Raw genomic sequence first — 18577 nt, forward strand, 5'->3', positions numbered from 1 at the left:
GAACTCCAAACTCAGAGAATACAAAACAAGAAATGAGACCATTTTACCTTAACTCTTAATTCTAAATTGTTTTGTAAATCCTGCTTATCGAGACAGAATCCTAGAGTTCAGCATTCAGCTGAACTTCAGTTCAGTTTGTCAGCAACATGTGTGATAGTAAAACTGCTCCACTATGCCAACTGTAGTAATATTTTAGATAATAAATGCTGTAAAACTAGTAAATGCCTGAGGGGTATGTCGTTTAGTTTCTTTTTTATAGGGACACGTTTACAGTTCCCATCCCTGGTTGAGGTATTATAAGAGTGTGATGGGAAAATGGGGCTCTGTAACATGTGGTTAATGTTGGTAAAGGCCTATTTTGAGAATGATAATCTTTTCCTGAACTTAATTAAGTAGTTTAAGGTAAGTAAGTCAAATCGTTTCAAATTTAACAACAGAAGGGGGGGAAAAAGAAAAAAAAACACTTAAGTATTATATGCAGATTGCTTGATAATAAAGCTACTTATAAACTGAAAATCAAACAAAACATGAAAATAATAGAACAGAAACCTAAAAAACTGCCACCAGGCTAGACACTGTGTGTCTTTATATCTTTGATGAGAAAGAAAGTCTGCTGACACTGACACAGGCCAACATAGAAGATCAATTTTATGTATCTCCCAATTTTATAACCTTATCATAAAAAAGATAACATGGCCTGCCATATTCAGAGAAAAGTAGTGTGGGAATAGTGTTGAAACTGTAGTGGTTAAACACTACTCCCACCTGTTACTGCTTTTAGTCACAGAGAGTGAGAGAGCTAATCACTACCCATGTGTCGCTAACTTGTCCCCCATTTCTCTGTCAGTTGCGATTGGTTGCAGGAGGTTGATGGCAGTTGCTGGGAAAATTATTGCCAAATCTTCAGTCACTTAGCCTCCAGACTGCTCACTGCCCCCCTGTCCACCACCTGTTGCTATAGAAAAATGTGTATTTCCCAGGCAGTTGTCAAAAACCTCATTGTGATTGTTTTGCTTGCTTATTGCTGTGGTCATAGTTTGAATGGAAGTGCTGGACTTGTCTAGCCAGCTACTCTCTGAGCTGCAGCGAAACTGCAAAAACTGTGACACAAATGGAGACTACACCCTTTAAAGCATGTTGGCTTCAACGCTGAGCCACAACTTTAACTTTGAAGGTAAACCTTCTCCATTTCCAGTGTGTCTTGGACTTTATCAAACTCTACTACCAATCGGCAAGTAGTTAGCGAGTATTTGCAGACAAAAATAAAAAACTACAGGCAATCACAGTAATCTTCTAAACCAGGAGCAGCACTTTCTTTGCAACCAATTTGGAACCTCTTGGACCAGGGAATATGCATGCTTTCCTTTGTGTGTGTGCGTGTTGCACTAAAACGCAATCTAGCACAGTACCATCACTAACATAATTTTATATTACAGAATAGATAATTAAGAAACTTAAACAAAAGTTGTGTAATCAGAATAAAGCCAAGTCAAGTGAAGTAGCTTTCATTACTTAGCACTTAGATTCTTTTGGTCGTTTTTATGATTACTCACCATGTTAATTTACTCCTTACATACAATAATTTAATTTGCCTAATTCAGACAATGTTAAGTGTGGAGACCAATTTTGGGTAAAATCCATCCCTCCCTCCCCCCCTCCCCTTAATATGTATCCAGTTCCAGGTAGTGGGGGCCCGTAGCCTATCACAGCTGTCACAGGAGGAGAGGCGGCCAATTTACAATCACAAGTAACCTAAGCAAACCATGACTCTTATTTGTTGTAGTCAACCTTCATTTATATTAATATTTCAGCATACAGTATGTTGCATCATGCTGCAATGTCACATGGTCATACAGAAAATGCGATCAGGGGGTGAAAGGGAGAAAATCTGGTGGGATATGATTTTAATCCAGTGGGAATACAGAAGCTACTTCAGCTACAATCTTTAAGCACAGAAGTCTAATTTTAACAGTATTCAAAACTGCTACACCCACTACGCATAGCCTCATCCAGAAGATAGGTTGTTTGGAAAGCTCAGGTTGTGCTCTTTTGAACTGCTACAAAAATGGATGTGGTTACTAGTGAATATTCTAAAGTACATCCTGAAATTATAATTACTTATCTCTCCTCCATGTCCTTTCCTTCCCTGGCTGAATAAGTGGCTGAGCTCTTACATTAAAGCGTGCAGTGAGAGGATTCATTTCGCAAACAAAAAACCTCGTGACCTTCTCTCCACCTCTCACCATGCCTTCCTCTATCACTGCACCATTCAGACTCTCATCCCTCCTTCCCCTCTTCTACTCTCATCTGGCTCATATTCTGTCTATTTGTCACACTCTCTTCCTTTTTTCGTGCTCTTGGATAATGTCACTTAAGCGGCCATGAATCAGTTATCTCTGTTTTATTCAACTGTGAGTGACCGCTCATTTTGCTGAATGTGATTGTGTATGCAGTACATGTGTTTTTATGTATGTTAACATATTGCACACGTTGAATGAACTTCTAATTTGAGCAAAGAAACTGACAGACTGCTTTCTAAAGGAAAGGGTGAAGCTAAAAGTAGATATATATGCTGCATCATTTTGTTTTTAATGCCACAGAAATTATTTTAGCAGAATGTGTTTAGCTCAACAGGACAAAAATTATCCAAGAGAACTTGTGTTTGGATTGTAAATGATAGGCACACAGCGACTTAGAGATAATTTCAAGAATACTCAGAAATCATAATAAACATAATCCTGCCAGTCCGTTCAGCAATGGAAACACTTAGCATGAAGCTCCCAGTGCACAGTTTTTGTGCAGATGTTAATGCTTGAGAGGGTTTGGAACTGTGCAGTTACTGAGACAGTAGAGCACTGGGAACTTACACACTATGAGCTGCAGCATTTTCTGTAAATGTAAATACTTTGTCACTGTCCGTCTAATGCTTTAACTTTGCAATAATACCATTTACTACCTGACTTGTTGCAACGATAGCATCCTGTTACACTACCCCGCTCCAGCCCCTGAGAGCCATTCTGTCACAAATGTTTGTAAAAGCAGACTGCATGACTAGGTTCTTCATTTTCAGCTGAGGCAATGGGACTGAAAAGACCTGAATTTAAAGATTAAGACGTGTGGTGCAATACTTTTATCCATACTGTGTAAGCACATTTAATATGTAACAATAAATAAAGGGTCCAAAACAGTGAGAGAAAATGGAAAGAGAAATAGGCAAATATTGAGACAGAATAAGGGGGAAAAACATTATTTTTTTTTTAGAGAACATAGAGATGAGAAGGATGGCCACTTGTGAAAGATAAGAACTGACAAAGATTCATTGTTAAACAGTGGCATAAAATGAAAGGAACAGAGAGTGAGACCTTAAAATTAATATTTATTTTATAAGGACAAAAAACAAGGGGGAGACAGGAGGTGCAGAAGGGGCTCCATGAACGATGTGACACACAGAAATTGGAATGGATCCAATTATATGGGATTGAGTGCGAATTTATTAAATCAAGCAATTGATTTAGATAAGTGTTGAAGAGGTGGTTTTCACACAGGAGGGGGTTGGTGACTGGGAGTCAATACAGAGAGTGAAACCTGTGAAAGGGGAAAAGGAGAGGAATAAGAGTGAATACCATAAGAGGAGCTAAAGCCATGCATAAACCACACCATTGTGACTTTAGAACTAAATGATTTCGTTTAATATGTTTGTTACTTTTTTACACTTGCAATCAAAATCATTTTTTTTAAAAACACATAAAATGTGCAAGAATCAGTTATTTCCCACGCTTGCAGTTTTCCGTCTCTTTCTGCTTTAGGTTAAGGAGAGAGTGCTCACATGCCTGGACATCACACAGACAGCACGAGGGAACTAGCAGGTTGACAAAAAAAGAGCTTAATTAAATCACAACTTTATTAAAGATTCTCACATGCACCATCTTGCTGCCCATGCTATTGCATAAGTTGCATAAGTTCTGTATTTTAGACGAGTCAATTATATGTAATTTCCTTAAAAAAAGACAACATAGGATAAAAACCCTACAAGGATATGCCAGCATGAGGAAATAAAGAGAACTGGTAAATTAATCTGTGAAACTAACATAAATGACAGATGGGAAGCAGAAATGAAGCAGCATCATTTACAAAGATAATAGATGTGTTGCTGGTATGATTTGATTATGTAATCCTATTGCACTACACTTAAATTTGCATAAAAGCAATTCAAGAAAACACGGCACTGATTCACTCTTTCTCTATTGCCAGCTGTTCAAAATGTTGCTAAAAATTTTCCACAATCTTGGATGGCAACATGACAAAACTCAGCAAGGAGGTGAGAGCCAGAAAGGGAATGAGAAGCAGTAACCGAGAAGTGAAGTGGGAGGTAATTCTGTATAAATTTACTCTTGTGGAAAAAAGAGAGCTCCTTCAAGAAAAAAGAGAGGGAATAGAGAAACTGATTAAACCCATTTAGAGCTAACGACAGCATGACAAAGAATCTGTCTGAGATATGCAAGAATCTGACATGAGAAACTAGTGACAGCAAGATCATTTATACTGATTTGTGGAGAGAAAAGTTGGGAAAAGGAATAATATGGAATGAATAAAAGTGATGATTTCTTCAGAAAAACCTAGGTCGAATCGACTTGTTGGCCTTCTTAACTGCTTGTTCCTATACAACATTTCTATTATCAAAAAAAGTCCTGAATGTTTGCTGTCAGTTTTAACTTAAACCACTATTACTTTGCATGCACAGTGTGGACTGTCTGCTCTTGAGTGTTACTATTACAATGTAAAGTTCAAGAAGCAACAAAAAGAGTATTGTAAGTCTCCCCAGCTTTGCAAGTAACAAAAAAGTGTAGGATCACGCTGAAGAGTGAACACACATTCTTAAAAACCCAGGGATGTGTTCTTGCCACTTCTCTCCCAAAGCATTTGTTGCCTTTATTCAAATACAGATCACAGCTTACGGGTGCCACAAATTATAAGATAAACCTATATATACCTGTAAATACTAAAATCAAATGGTGTACATATGTTTTTCACAAGAAATCACAATAACCTTAGCTAGTGAGTGAAATATGCTCTAAAACTATTATCAAAGACAGAGCAGACTGGATGCTCCCCTGTTAGGAAGTGAACTACCTGCTGTCCCATGGTGGAACCTGATAATCCACAACTTCATCCAGTCAGTTTTAAGTCTACTATTTTGTCCTCACTGCTTACACTTGGGCTCAGATTGAAAAGGCTGAGCTGGAGAAGGGTCTCAAGATTGGGACCAAGACTGCTAGATAGCATTGTGGCATATACAAGTGCAGTTTACAAGTGAGATGGTGTTAGCGCTTTCTATCACAGCTTAGGAATAATGTGGTAATAGTTGGGTAATGAGGTGGAAACAATATGGATGTAACAAGTTATCGACAACGATTAAAGCTGAGTAATATTACACTGAAATTTGTGTAGCTGAGTAATGACGATCTAGGAACTATTTGTAATAACAACTGTATGCACATGAGGCATAACCTATTAGCAATAATGTTAGCAATATATAAAATAGTAAAAATGTTTATAAACAGATGTTAAAGACATAGTAACCTGTTGATAATAAGGTGATATTGGTTAATGCTTAAGCATATTAAAATTAAATATAAAATTTTATTGGTGACTTACAAAGCGCTGAATGGACAGGTTCCAGAGTATCTGTCTGACTTATAGCAGCCTCATAGGCTCCCTAGCGCTATTAGATCAGGTGACCTTTTGCTCTTGGCTACACCAAAGTCAAGGCTGGTTCATAGAGGTGACCGGTCGCAGCGCCTAAATTGTGGAATGATTTGCCTCTCTACATTAGAAAGGCCCCTACCATCAATCTTCAATACATTTTTACTCATTGTCTTTCAACACAGCACGAGAGTTATTTATCTATTTACTTATTTATCTGTTACTTGGTATTAGGGCTGCCACAAACGATTATTTTGATAGTCGACTAGTCACCGACTATAAAACGTACAGCTTACTGCACCAGCATAACTATCATTAGCTTACAGCTTTAAGTGTTTAAGGTATGTGCTAACTAAAAATAAAGACAAGACGATAGTTTATTAAATTTTAATGAAATTTGCAGATTATTTCGGTGGAGTTTAATAAACTCCTTGCTATCTAAAATATAACAGGACACCGGAGTATATTCTCGAGCATCTCACACTTCTGATAATCAGTTGTCTGCTTGATGTTTATTCAGCTGTATAAAAACTACAACTTTAATCTCAGCCAAACTGATTTACGCAGGAACAAATAAAATACTAAAAAAAAGCCAAACAATAAAATTTTTAAATTATCTAAGTGACTTATATATGTTTAACCTGAATAGCGAAAGACAGCGGTGGGTTTGAAAACGATTTGCCAGGAGTCCGGTGTTCTTGGGCTCTAGTGAGCCTTGCCCCCGGCTAGCTATCGAGCTAGTGGGTAACAGACGTCTCCGAAAACATCAGAGCACTTTTGAAAATATGTAGTGTCTTGATAAACTGAGCAGATATTTGAGGTTTACACATCTAGTTTACACAGAAAATATGCTAAACGTTTATTTTGTGACCCAGTAAGAATAATAAAAGTAATATTAAAACTAACTAGCAGACAGAGCTACTTCTTCTTCTTCGGGGTTTAACAGCAGCTGGCACCCTTGTACATGCAGTGCTGCCATCTTCTGTTTCAGTCCGTTATTACACTCTTAAATACTACTACTTATTCCTGTGTCTTTTGGGATCTGACAAAGCTTCAAACGACGCGTCGACTATTAAATCAATCGTTGACAATTTTGATAGTCGACGTAATCGTGACTAGTCGACTAATCGTGGCAGCCCTACTTGGTATTTGTTATTTGATAATGATGCTATTTCTGTTACATTAATTTTATTGTGTAATTTTATCTTGTACAGCACTTTGGCCAGCACTTTTGTTGTATATAAATGTGCTATATAAATAAATAAACGATATTAGGATCATGTTACCATACTATAATGTGGGACTTATTCTTATGTACCCATCATTCTGCTTTGTAAATATTACGTACTGTGACCTGTGACCTGTGTGGACGTATTATTATTACTCCACTATTACCACTGAATTGCCAAGCTTCAACATAAAGAGCAAAACTTTATTTTCTTTCATTTTACAGAAAAACTCCCATCTATGACATACAGTCATATCACATTTAACCATACAAGTGTTCAAAGTTGTAGTACCTTCTAACAAGTAATCGGAATGAATGTAATGTTACTAGAGTGTATTAACACCAGTGTTGCCACAGTTACTTTGAAAAAGTAATATATTACGGACTACTGATTACTCCTTCCAAAAGTAACTTAGTTACTTTACTGATTACTTTATTTTTAAAGTAACTAAGTTAGATTACTAGTTACTTTATTAGTTACTTTCAGAAGCTGCCAATAACACTCCCCACTGCCTCAACATAAAAACATCAACCGATTTTGCCAATACTCACTTTATTGGAAGTGTATTTTAACAGTAATGTCAACAATATATCTCCTGACATTTGAAGTTGAACTTAAAACTTTTTTCCTGACAGAAATACTTGTTTGTATGAAAATAAAGACAGTCTTGTTACTTCACTTAACATAAATACTTTTTATAAAAAAACAAACAAACAAACAAAGAGTCTTTCTTGACTTCCCTTAAGATACTTTTTATACCATCCACATGTAAGCACTATTGTCCGCTTTTGTAACTTTGGACTAATCTTATGAAAAAAAAAAAAAGAGACTGCAGGTCCAACTTAAATTGCCTTACTTCCTTGCAGGTAATTGTTTTAAGTTAATCAACTTGAAAACTTTAATAAGTTTATTAAGTGACTTTGATAAACTTAATTCAATTACTTGTAAATAGTTATTTAAATTGGATTCCCCATTCTCTGTTTTTTCAGTATATGTTGTCATCGCATGTTATGGGGGAAACAGTAGAGTGGAGCGAGTAAACCAGTGGTTGTACCTCATTAACAGAAGCTTCTCAAACCTTTTGTCAGAAAGTCGATTTCTTTTAGGCGTGAGCACCAAACCTCCCAGACTAAAAAGTCGCTCCACAGGAGCACTTGATGGGGTTGGAGTGTTATACTTTAAAAAAATTGTCTTTATGCTTGAAAATTTATGCAGAATCTGAAGGTCGTAGCCTGACATCAGGTAGTCCATGACTTCTTTTTCTGCAGAATAGGTCTCCTCCTCTGGCTCTGCCTCAAAAGTGAAAAAGTCCATCTCACCTTGGCTGCTAGATGTAGTAGCACTGGGCACACTGGCAGGGTTTTTTACCAGAGGAGCAGTGGTGCAACACTCTGCTGTCAGAAGCTGTTTTACTCGCTCCCTCCTTCCTGCATCTCTCAGCCATCGGAGTTTGAATTTTGGACAACTGGCAGCTGCAAGAAGGGCATCTTTGTCATCCAGCACACCGGCGAAACGAGTCTGAATAGCCTAAAAAACATAATTGATATTTTTATGCCTACAATTTATTATGTTATTGAATTATTTGCAAACCATGCCTAATATGAGATCAGTATTATGGATTTATTTTGTTTTAGGTTACTTGTAAACATTTTAATTGTTTTAATCTTATTTTTCAATGATAATTAATATTCTGTTCCATGTTTGTGAATTGTATGAAGCAAAAAATCTGACTAATTTCAAGATAGAGCGTACCTGTACAATGGCATCTGGAAGGCCTGCAGTCATCCTGGAGAGGTCATCTTTCACAGCCTGGGTCTTCTGCATCAGAACTTCAAGTGTTGGTAGTAAAGTTCCATATGGACAGTCGCCTTGTAAAATGTCCAGTGCTGCAGTCAGAGGTTTCATGGCCATGCAGTACTCATGCAGGAACTGGTATTCTTGATCTTTGAAGCACTTCAGTCCTAGCTTTGTGCACAGAGTATTCAGCTCACCCATGGGGATTTCTGCAATTCTCTTTACAGCATCAAAAAAGGAATTCCACCTTGTGGCTGTTGGTATTAGGAGCTTTCTTTTGCTGATTTCTTCCACTGTTTCTGATGCAAGTGTAGATCTACTCGATTTGGTCCAAAGAGCTGTGCATTTTGCTGTGCTGCTCCTATACACAGCCCTGCTCTCTGCATTGGTTGTTAAATGTTTCTCCACATCACGTGTGCAAATTATGTTGATGGTGTGCGAAGCACACCTGCGGTGCGGGGGAAGAGACAGCTGACCATCACTTTCATTCTCAGCCGAGAGGATTTCTGACAGATCAGAAAAAGTGACATCATCGTCTTTGGGGCTGGACTCTTCCTCCTCCGTCTCATCATCGGACTCCGTGACAGGATGATAAACTTGAAACGCCTTAACAAAGTTGGATCCATTATCAGTAACTGTTGCAACTACTTTGTTGAGTAATCCATAAGAGGAGTGGATGTTTTCGATTTCTGTACCAATGACATCATACGTGTGTCTACCACGAATTCGCCTACATGCTAATGCAACCTTGTGACGCTCTAATGTGGTTCTACTGATCCAGTGGAGCGTTACTCCCATATAGCTTCTGTTGTTAGCAGTCCAAATATCCGCGGTAGTTGAAACAAAGTCAATCTCATTCAGTGTGGCCTTCAAATTTCTCTCCATTTCTGTAAACTCCTTCTCCAAGTAAGAAGTAAAAGTCGTTCGGTGAGGCAGCTCGGCATTAACAGAAGTAGGGATCTTTTTTATTATGGCACGAAACGAGGGCGAGTCAACAGTGTTTATAGGTAGCATTTCTTCTACAATATACTGCGCGACCAACTTCTTCAATTCTTCATCACTTACTGGTTTTGCACCAAAGTCCAACTTTTGTTGTTTGGGGGGTGTAGGACCTTCTGCGGAAGTCACGGCTCTCTGCTTCGGACCACTTGGTGGGACTCTCTCTGTGAGTTTGACTGTGCTGTGCTGCGACTCCAAATGTTTCTTTAAGTTTGACGTAGTGTTTTTGAAGGTAGATAACACTTTTTCGCCAACACAGAGTGTACAACGAACCTTAATATTTAAATCTTTAGTTGACAGAAACTCAAAATAGTGACCATATTTCCAGCTAAAGAACGAACATCTCTCTCCCTCCATTGTTGTTTACACTTTTTTACGTCGCTGGCTGCTTGTGAGCGGGAAACGTGACCTGTCGCTTATGTGACGTTTCACGACACGTATGCGTTTGTCATCCGCTGAGACGAAAAGAAGAAACCAAATCTTTTTGCTTAAAAAAATAGTAACGCACAGTGGTTTGGACAAGTAACTTTAATCTGACTACTGTTATGGAAATAGTAACGCGTTAGATTAGTCGTTACTGAAAAAGTGGTCATATTCGGAGTAACGCGTTACTAAGCAACGCGTTACCGGCATCACTGATTAACACAAACCTAAAATTTCTACATTACATAGTTTAGCATTTATATTTCTCTTTGCTCTGCTATTAAGCATTCATGAGGCTGCTTGAAGCTTGCATGTCACATTGAGTATTTCCATATCTTGCAAACGGGGACAGTTGCTTGTCAGATTATGTCATACACTGATTGATGTATGAATGTGTTTGCTGCTGATTCTCCACTTTTAGATGAGCAAGAGGTCTTTACGGTTCATGGAACGAACTATTATCACTGAACCTGTGTAAATTCAATTGCACAATGACTTTACTTGATATTTCAAAGGTTAGATATACAGCATTTATGTGGCCAGTATAAATCAGAACATCATTTATGTAAATAGAGATTGTTGAATACTTAATGGTATTCATTCCTAATGGTTTAGAGCAGAGGTCCCCAACCTTTTTTGCGCCACGGACCGGTTTATGCCCGACAATATTTTCACGGACCAGCCTTTAAGGTGTCGTGGATAAATACAACAAAATAAAACTAGTATCGGTACCGAAAAAAAGATTTATTCATAACACACGTGAAAAGACTCAGGAAAACTGAGTTAACGATAAAAACAATAACAAAATAACGCTGAAAAGCGATAAAAACCCTGAAAACCATACATTTCAGACCTGAGCCTCAACTCTCGCGGCCCGGTACCAAACGACTCATGGACCAGTACCGGTCCGAGGCCCGGGGGTTGGGGACCGCTGGTTTAGAGGAACGGGCAAACTGCCCAAAGCCGCACAAACGCAACTCCTGCCCTTAAAGCTGACACAGATCACTGGTAGAAAGAAATTTTTTTTTTTTCATTTTGTAAGAGTATGATTAAGGCGTGGTTAGGCTTACAGAAGAATCATTGTTCATTTACTTTACTTTTTTGCCACTATTGAAGTAAGGGGGAACTTTGTCAATACTGATGCAGCAATAAAGATATGTTAACGTTTTTAAGAACAGTCTTACTCATGCTGTTTAAAAAAAGGTTTTGACTTGTGGTGGGAAAAGAGACGTGCGGACTGGAAAAACTTTTCTTGCTAAAACAGTGTGATCAAAGGCTCCCCCATTCCACAGTTTTTTTTCATATCAGATCTTTGGAGCACATAGAGTTGAATGACCCTTTTGTTGTGGAATTATAACTCTTTCTTTTATTAGGCACAACAGTTTAAAAAAAAATTGTGTCAACACTGTTACATTTATTATTATCCTGCCGTGATGCCAGGAAGTCAGGATTCAAAACTCAGAGTAAGGAAAATTGCTCAGCAGTTAACAGAAAGTTTATTTAACAATGTGACAGTCAGAAAAAAAACGCAAGGAAACTCAGGGTCTGGTTAGGGTTTCTGGAAAGAAGGAGAAAGGAAAGTTAATAGGGGGGTTCCAAGCTGTAGGTAAAGATGGAGGATGATACAGTTACTTTTTTCAGTGCCGGCGGGGAGGGGGGCATTTACCTGTTCTCATTCCAGAGAACAGGTACATGGCAATGGTGGAGAGTGGGCAGGCAAGATGTGATTTACAGGATCCAAAATAGGGCTGAAGCGCTTTGCAGGCAGTGCAGACGCTCAACGGAGAAGACAAACTGGAGGCGTGGAACTGAGCTGGAAGCAGGTGAGATGAACCGGAGAAGAAAAGGAATTATTCACAGAAGAGGAACCAGGAACAGCCAGCTCGACAAGGCAATGCAGGCCAGGTGTGAGGGGAAGTGATCAAGCCTGATGTCCACCCAAAAAGGTGGACCCACTGTTGCCAACTTAAGGGAAAAAAATATGCTTGCCGTGACATATCCTGTAGATCACGCAGGGTTAATAATGACTCACCATGGTGACTGCTTTTAGTTGACATGGTTGCATTTGAAAAACAGTATTTTAGGTTAGGATATATTGTATAATTTGTCCCTACATATATTTTTCTACAAATCACTCTGTTGTATATTTCTTCTGATTTACTACAGGCCCATGCTGCCTTACGTCTGATTGACAGGCTATAGGCTGGAGACGAGTGTTGCATCTAATCGCTGTAGATGACTACAGGCTCTTGATGGATGTCACTCTGAATTATTGCACCCAAAGTGATGTAGCAGCGCCAAGATATAGTAGAGAGGCAGGATAGTGAAAGCACTGATACAAATGCTTCAGTAACAAGAGACTGTTTGCGTTTGATTTAAGAGTGGTGTCTGTGACCAATCAGCAGCATGATTTAACCAAATGATTCTCAACACTTGCCTCCTCCTTACAGTGTGATACAGTATATGGGCCACTGTTGGCAGTTTATCTGGTAGCATTGCGTTAATCAGCTTATTTGCTGCTATCCAAAAGGGAGACAGCGGGCCTTTTGTCCAATAACAGTGCTGGGAAATCACAGCAGTACGCACCAGATTCCTCATTCTCTCTTTTTTTCCATCTCACTCTTTGCTTCTCTCTCAAGTTCTCCCAGCTCAACAAGAGAGAAGCAGCTCTTTTGCTACTTTTCTGCAGCGAGAAAGCTGCTGCTGAAAAGTAGATTTCCAACCTCAGCTGAAAAGTGGATTTTGGAAGACCAATTGTGAAGAAATACGATGGATGGGCAAAAAAAAGGAGGAAGGATAGCGGGATAATGATGAAAGCTAAAGTGTTAGAGTTAAGAGATGGAATGTTAAAAGTCTGGATAAAAGTGTAAAGAGAGGGTAAGTCGTCATTATGCATGTGTGTGAAGATGGTGGGTAAGTCTACTTCTATGTGATTCAGCTGGCTCATTAGTCTAGACATAGGCACAATATTACATATTTGTGTGTGTGTGTGTGAGTGTGAGAGAGAGAGAGATAGAAGAGGTGCACATGTAGAGAAATGAGATGAAAAGCACACACACACTCTCATACACATTAACCACGTTAGTCAGCTTTAATCACACAGCATGATAGGGATTGCGTGAATGTCTGCGTGCTTCCGCTAGGCCTCTTAATGTTGATAATAATGGACTCCTTTGCAGTAATAGATCTGTCATTCAACACAATTAAAGAACCACACACACTTCTGTTTGCCACTTCCCATATTGCACTGGGACATGAACACTCACTGGAAAGCCAACACCATTGTGTCTTTATCAAGTCATCACATTTCCAATCTGAAGTATTTGTTTGCAGCACTGTCACATTTAGTTTAATTGGTATAGTCAAATTACACACCCTGACACTTGCACATGCACATTTCTCTTGGAATTGTGCAAATGTAATGCTTGTATTAAGGATTAGGTCACAAGCTGTCACATTTTCTCCCGAGTTATAATTAAGGGTTATGTAATACAATGCTGTCAGACACACTATTAGGCTCACAAACTCAAAGAGGCATGCGCATATAGGTAACCATACACTTTGATGCATATGCACATATACTCCACAGAGCTGAAAGTAGACGTTCATGCAAAAACACATGCACAAGTTGTTGAATAGAGAGCGGATGTAACGCATGCTGCCTCTGGACAAGAGAAGATTGTGAATTATTGAGACGATGCCCTGAAACAAGTGATCACACAGTGCCTTGCACACAAACACTAATTAAAAGGGGGAAAAAAACCACACATGTATTGTTACATGTACATCTTGTCCTTTAGTAAAACAAGCCCTCCGGTAACAGAGAAAACAAGCATGGGTTAACAGCTCAACAGTTGTCAGCTGTGCTAAAAGAGCTGCAGCAGGTTTTTCTTTTTTTTAATTATCCATTTGAATTTTAACACAATAAACTTGCATTACTTAACACTAATGTGTGAGTAGAGCACAAAAGTGATGGTGGCTGAAAATGGGAATGTGTGTGCCTATTGTACGTATTGCACTAAAATTTAAAAAGGCATCGGTAATTGTATTAATCTTCTTTATCTTTATCTGTGTTTATAGCATTTCTGAATAGTTAAATGTTATGCTAAATATATAAACCAATGTGCTTTTCTTTCAAAAACAAGGACATCACAAGTGACAAAGCTGCCATCATAAAACCGTTTTCACTTCCACTGTGTAAAAAGAGTTAAAGATGGATAGAAAGGTGGAGGCGCACATAGAGAAATAGATAACATCCTTTTCAGCCATAGGACGAAAAAGACCCAAATGGTTTGTCGGAGAACAAGAGTGAAATAGTGTAGGGGAAAAAAGATAGATGTATGAATAAATGGGATTTCAGTCCAAGCCATGGGAATATCGGGGAAGAGGGAAAAATGATGAAATGAGACAGACATGGAAATAGAAGCAGACATGGATAGATGATAATGGCTTTTCCCCCTCAAAACTATAGCAATGAAAGAGAGAGGGAGATGAAAATGGATAGATAAATGATAATGTGACTTCTGTCTACTTTTAAGCCCTGGAACTAAGCTTCATGTTTGCTGTGTAATGACTGACTGAAAGCTGCTTAAAGTATGCTAAGCCTAAAGCTACATCAGCTATTTACATTAACCCTGCCCATTAATGTGTCATTGTAAGTTAATAAGTAGTCTTACAGTACAGTAATTTAAATAATATCTGATTAAATAAACTCTTTAGTAGAGTTAAAACTGCAAATGCTAACATGAAATAATATCTAGTATGTGTAACTCAAACCTGTATAAGCCCAAAAGCTTGAAAAATTGTTTCCTTTGGTCAAGTTTTGGAGCTGAAATCGCATCCCTTCCACTGACCTTTTCTTCTAAGCTGTGAAGTAAAACCTTTTTTGTGATTGTCAGTGACCTTCCAGCTCCAACTGCCTTCCTCACCATATGTTCTGAGAGAGACAGCAGAGTATTTAATAAATGCAGGAAATCCCACATTCAAAATAGATATATCTGTGTATTAAGAATGCATGGTCCTATACTCATAAATGTTCAAGTTACATGCCTGCATGCCCTGTATTATTGAGGTTGATAGATATGTGATGCGTGTGAGGTGTGGTGTGTTGAAATTAGAAGTTAGAGGACAGCGAATTTAAGACTTTCAGAATCCAGAATAACTCTGATCCAGATATGGAAAGAAAGTAGTTGGAGAGATTTTTCAGACCTTTGTTGTACAGCCAGTTTTGCAGCTTTCCAAAATGACACTAAAACACTAATGAAAAGCTTTCTACATTTAAATTTCTTTGAAACATAAAAGTCTTCATATCCAAACAACATGACTCCAAAATACACATATATGACATACAAGTGATTTTACGTATGCAATTTTTATACTTCTATAGCAGGAAAACAGAAATAAAGGATAGAATCAGTTCTACACCCAGTACATTCTGGTGGAAGAGTTTTAACACTTAACTTTTATCTCTTAAATCAGTTAGTTTTCAGTTCAAATGGAGGACAAGACAGCTATCCCTGCCTCTCTCTTAGTCTCACTACAAAAGAGAAATAAATTGCTTTTGAATCATTTAACAGAACCAATGGCTAACCTTAATTTTCTCTCTCAGATCCTTAGTGTTAATAATTTAAGTCTGTGTGTGTGGGTTGGGAGGATATAGCCTAGTATATCTTTGTCTCTCTGTCTCGTTTCATCTCTCATATCTACAGTAACAAGTCATAAAGTTGATTTTTAAGTCGACAAATACTCACATGCTTTCCAATAAATTCTATTAATATTTGCAGATATTCATAGATTACTAATAAAACCCTTCCTGAGCAAACGTTTCTCTATGAGCCAAAAGACAAACTTGTTTCATGTCGTGTCTGTTTTCGCAGTTCACATCATTAAAAGGATTTAAAGGCATTTCTGCCTGACGACAGATTAAACATTTTAGATGCAGCTAAACCTGCCTCATCATTTCTTGCTCCAGCCCGATGATGATCACACACATATGAGAGAAGTATTGATCGCCCCATCTAACACTTAGTAAGAAAATGGCTTTGTAAGATGCAGTAATCCATACAATTTTATTACCTTTAAATATTTACCAAATTGTACAATATAGATCTGTATTCATAATACTTTTGATCATCCAGAAAAACAATTTACTGACACTCTCGAGAGGCCTGTGAAGTTTTGAATAAACAAGAAGAAACCCGAATAGGTCAATGCCCTAATTGTTTTTAAACAAGAGGAATGATATTTGAGCTAAAGGTTTACCACTTCATACACACACTCTTAAACAAGCACAGCCTTTTATGCGGCTTGACCGATCTCCGATTACCTTAATTAATGTTAGCTAGTTTCCTGTTTCTCACTCCACCGGGCTCAGAGCCAATCAGAAATCATGTTTCTTCCAAGTATATCTGATGACTTGACAACACAATAACGCTGCATTTGTGCTGTGTGTGCATTTTTCTGTTAGCGCGTGCATACTATGTGTGATTTTGCGCGTAGGTGGGAGCGTTTTTGTGTTGTTGTGACAGTATCTAACTGAGTATTTGTCCTTTGTGCCAGCACGCAAGGATGTGTCATGTGCATGTGTTTGTGTGTCTCCTTCCTTTTGTATGTGCGTGAGCATACATAAAACGAAGGGTAGGATTACCAGCTTGTTGTTGCAAGATAGGATAGGATTACATGAGAAAGAAACAGGGGAAGGAGGAGAGTGAAGGCAGGAGGTGTGACAGGAGCTGAGATAGAGAAAGAATGAGATAGCTGGTGTGATAGTTAGTGGGATGAAGTTGAGTTTAAAAAGAGGTTGGGAGGCACTTTAAAATAAGAAAAAAGAAAACAGTGAATCGAAGGGAATGTGACTTGAGCAAGGGAATAAATGTATATACAGCATGTGGCCAAGTTTTGAGGATGTGGTTTAGCTCTGCTAATACAGACGCAAGCAATAAAAGACAAAAGGAGCTTCTGTAGATAAAGGCTATAAAGGCTGGGGAAGTGATTATCTTGTTTTTCGGGTTGATATGATCTGAGTGCGTAGCTTTTTCTTAGCTCCAGTTTAATGAACTCCAAGTAACAAACACTGAATATTGGCTTTGGATTAGGGCTGAACGATTATGGAAAATAATCTAATTGCGATTTTTTGCCCCAATATTGCGATTGCGATGCGATATGCGATTATTTTTTAAGGTCTTTGTCTTCTGTATTATTAAACAAAGACAAGCAATACATCATATAGTATGGCCAATACTATATTACATTAATTTTAAACTGTTCTTTCCTGGAAGACAGACCTCTGTTATGATGACATGAGGTGATGCATGAATTGATGACTGACATTTTTATTTAACTTCTTCAATCACAACAGTATATTTGAACATACACAATAGTTTATTTTTAGCTTACAAACATCTGAGCATAAAGTGCTGACAAGGAACCCTGGTGTAAACATTAAAATGAAAGTCAGTACAATGTGCAGATTGCAGAAATATACATAAAAAAAATCAGTGGCTTTACCACACTCAGTTTTTCGACATCTGTGAACTACTAGACAGTCATTCAATTAAAAAATAATATTAAATAAATAAAACTAATAAATAAAAAATACACACATCTTACTGATCTCTGCAGTCAGTAACATTACACATAAAGTGCAAACATAATAGCAATTGTATAAACACACACACAAACACGCCTTTAAAATTTAAAGGCGTGAAATTGGACGGTCTAGTTCTGATTAGCGTCACCGCTGTCTCGGTGGAGTTTAATAAACTCGGCCGTCTGCTTCTTGCTATCTAAAATATAACCAGACACTGGTGTAAATTCTCGACTGTCTCATACTTCTGTTTAATAAGTTTTCTGTTTGACGTTTAGTCAGCTGTGTGAAAACCAAGGAGGAACCCACCCGGGGGATTAATAAAGTTTTATTTTATCTAATCTAATAACTTTAATCTCAGCCAAACCGATTTACTCACGAACAAACAAAACACTGAAAAAAGCCCAACAATAACATTTTTAGGTTGTCTAAGTGACTTATATATTACGTTTAACCCGAGCAGCGAAACTCCGCGGTGATCTGAAAATGATGTGCCGGGAGTTGTGCCGTTCTTGGCCGCATCAGTAACCCTCGAGCTCCCGGCTAGCTGTCGAGCTGGTGGGTAGCAGACGCCTCTGAAAACGTCGAAGCACTTTTGCAAATATGGGATATCTTGATAAACCGAGCAGATATTTGATGTTTACACAACTACTTTCTCGCCTGAAAATATGTTAAAAGTTTATTTTGTGACCCAGAAAGATTAGTATGAGTAATTTTAAAACTTAGTAGCGGCCGCCATTGCTGGAAACTGGAGTTTGGCTGGGCCGCGCTATGAATTCTGGGATATGGTAGTAATTTGGACAGCCTTCGGCACGTCACTGTGACGTAATCGGTCTACAAATGC

General features: G+C 38.2%; 2 protein-coding genes across 2 annotated transcripts in view; one reads left to right on the top strand and one right to left on the bottom strand.

The window, feature by feature from the left end:
* si:dkey-215k6.1 (transmembrane protein 132C) overlaps positions 1 to 18577 on the top strand; it is a 293749-nt gene that overhangs the window by 49720 nt on the left and 225452 nt on the right. The gene's annotated exons all lie outside the window — the stretch shown is intronic.
* Positions 7316 to 8948, bottom strand: LOC143421363 (uncharacterized). Its single transcript, XM_076890472.1, has 2 exons — positions 8685 to 8948; positions 7316 to 8459 (listed from the first exon to the last, which is right to left on the bottom strand). Exons 1-2 carry the CDS (start codon positions 8925 to 8927, stop codon positions 7941 to 7943), a joined length of 762 nt encoding a protein of 253 aa, XP_076746587.1. The 5' UTR covers positions 8928 to 8948; the 3' UTR covers positions 7316 to 7940.

The sequence above is a fragment of the Maylandia zebra genome, linkage group LG12 (assembly GCF_041146795.1).
Source record: "Maylandia zebra isolate NMK-2024a linkage group LG12, Mzebra_GT3a, whole genome shotgun sequence".
In the NCBI taxonomy this organism is placed as follows: Eukaryota; Metazoa; Chordata; class Actinopteri; order Cichliformes; family Cichlidae; genus Maylandia; species Maylandia zebra.

What these genes read in the sequence shown, in the direction of transcription:
- LOC143421363 (XM_076890472.1), bottom strand. Translation starts at nt 8,927, where the DNA reads ATGGGTGAGCTGAATACTCTGTGCACAAAGCTAGGACTGAAGTGCTTC. An exon ending in TTCCAGATGCCATTGTACAG is followed by an intron (nt 8,460 to 8,684) that starts GTACGCTCTATC and finishes TATGTTTTTTAG; the next exon opens with GCTATTCAGACTCGTTTCGC.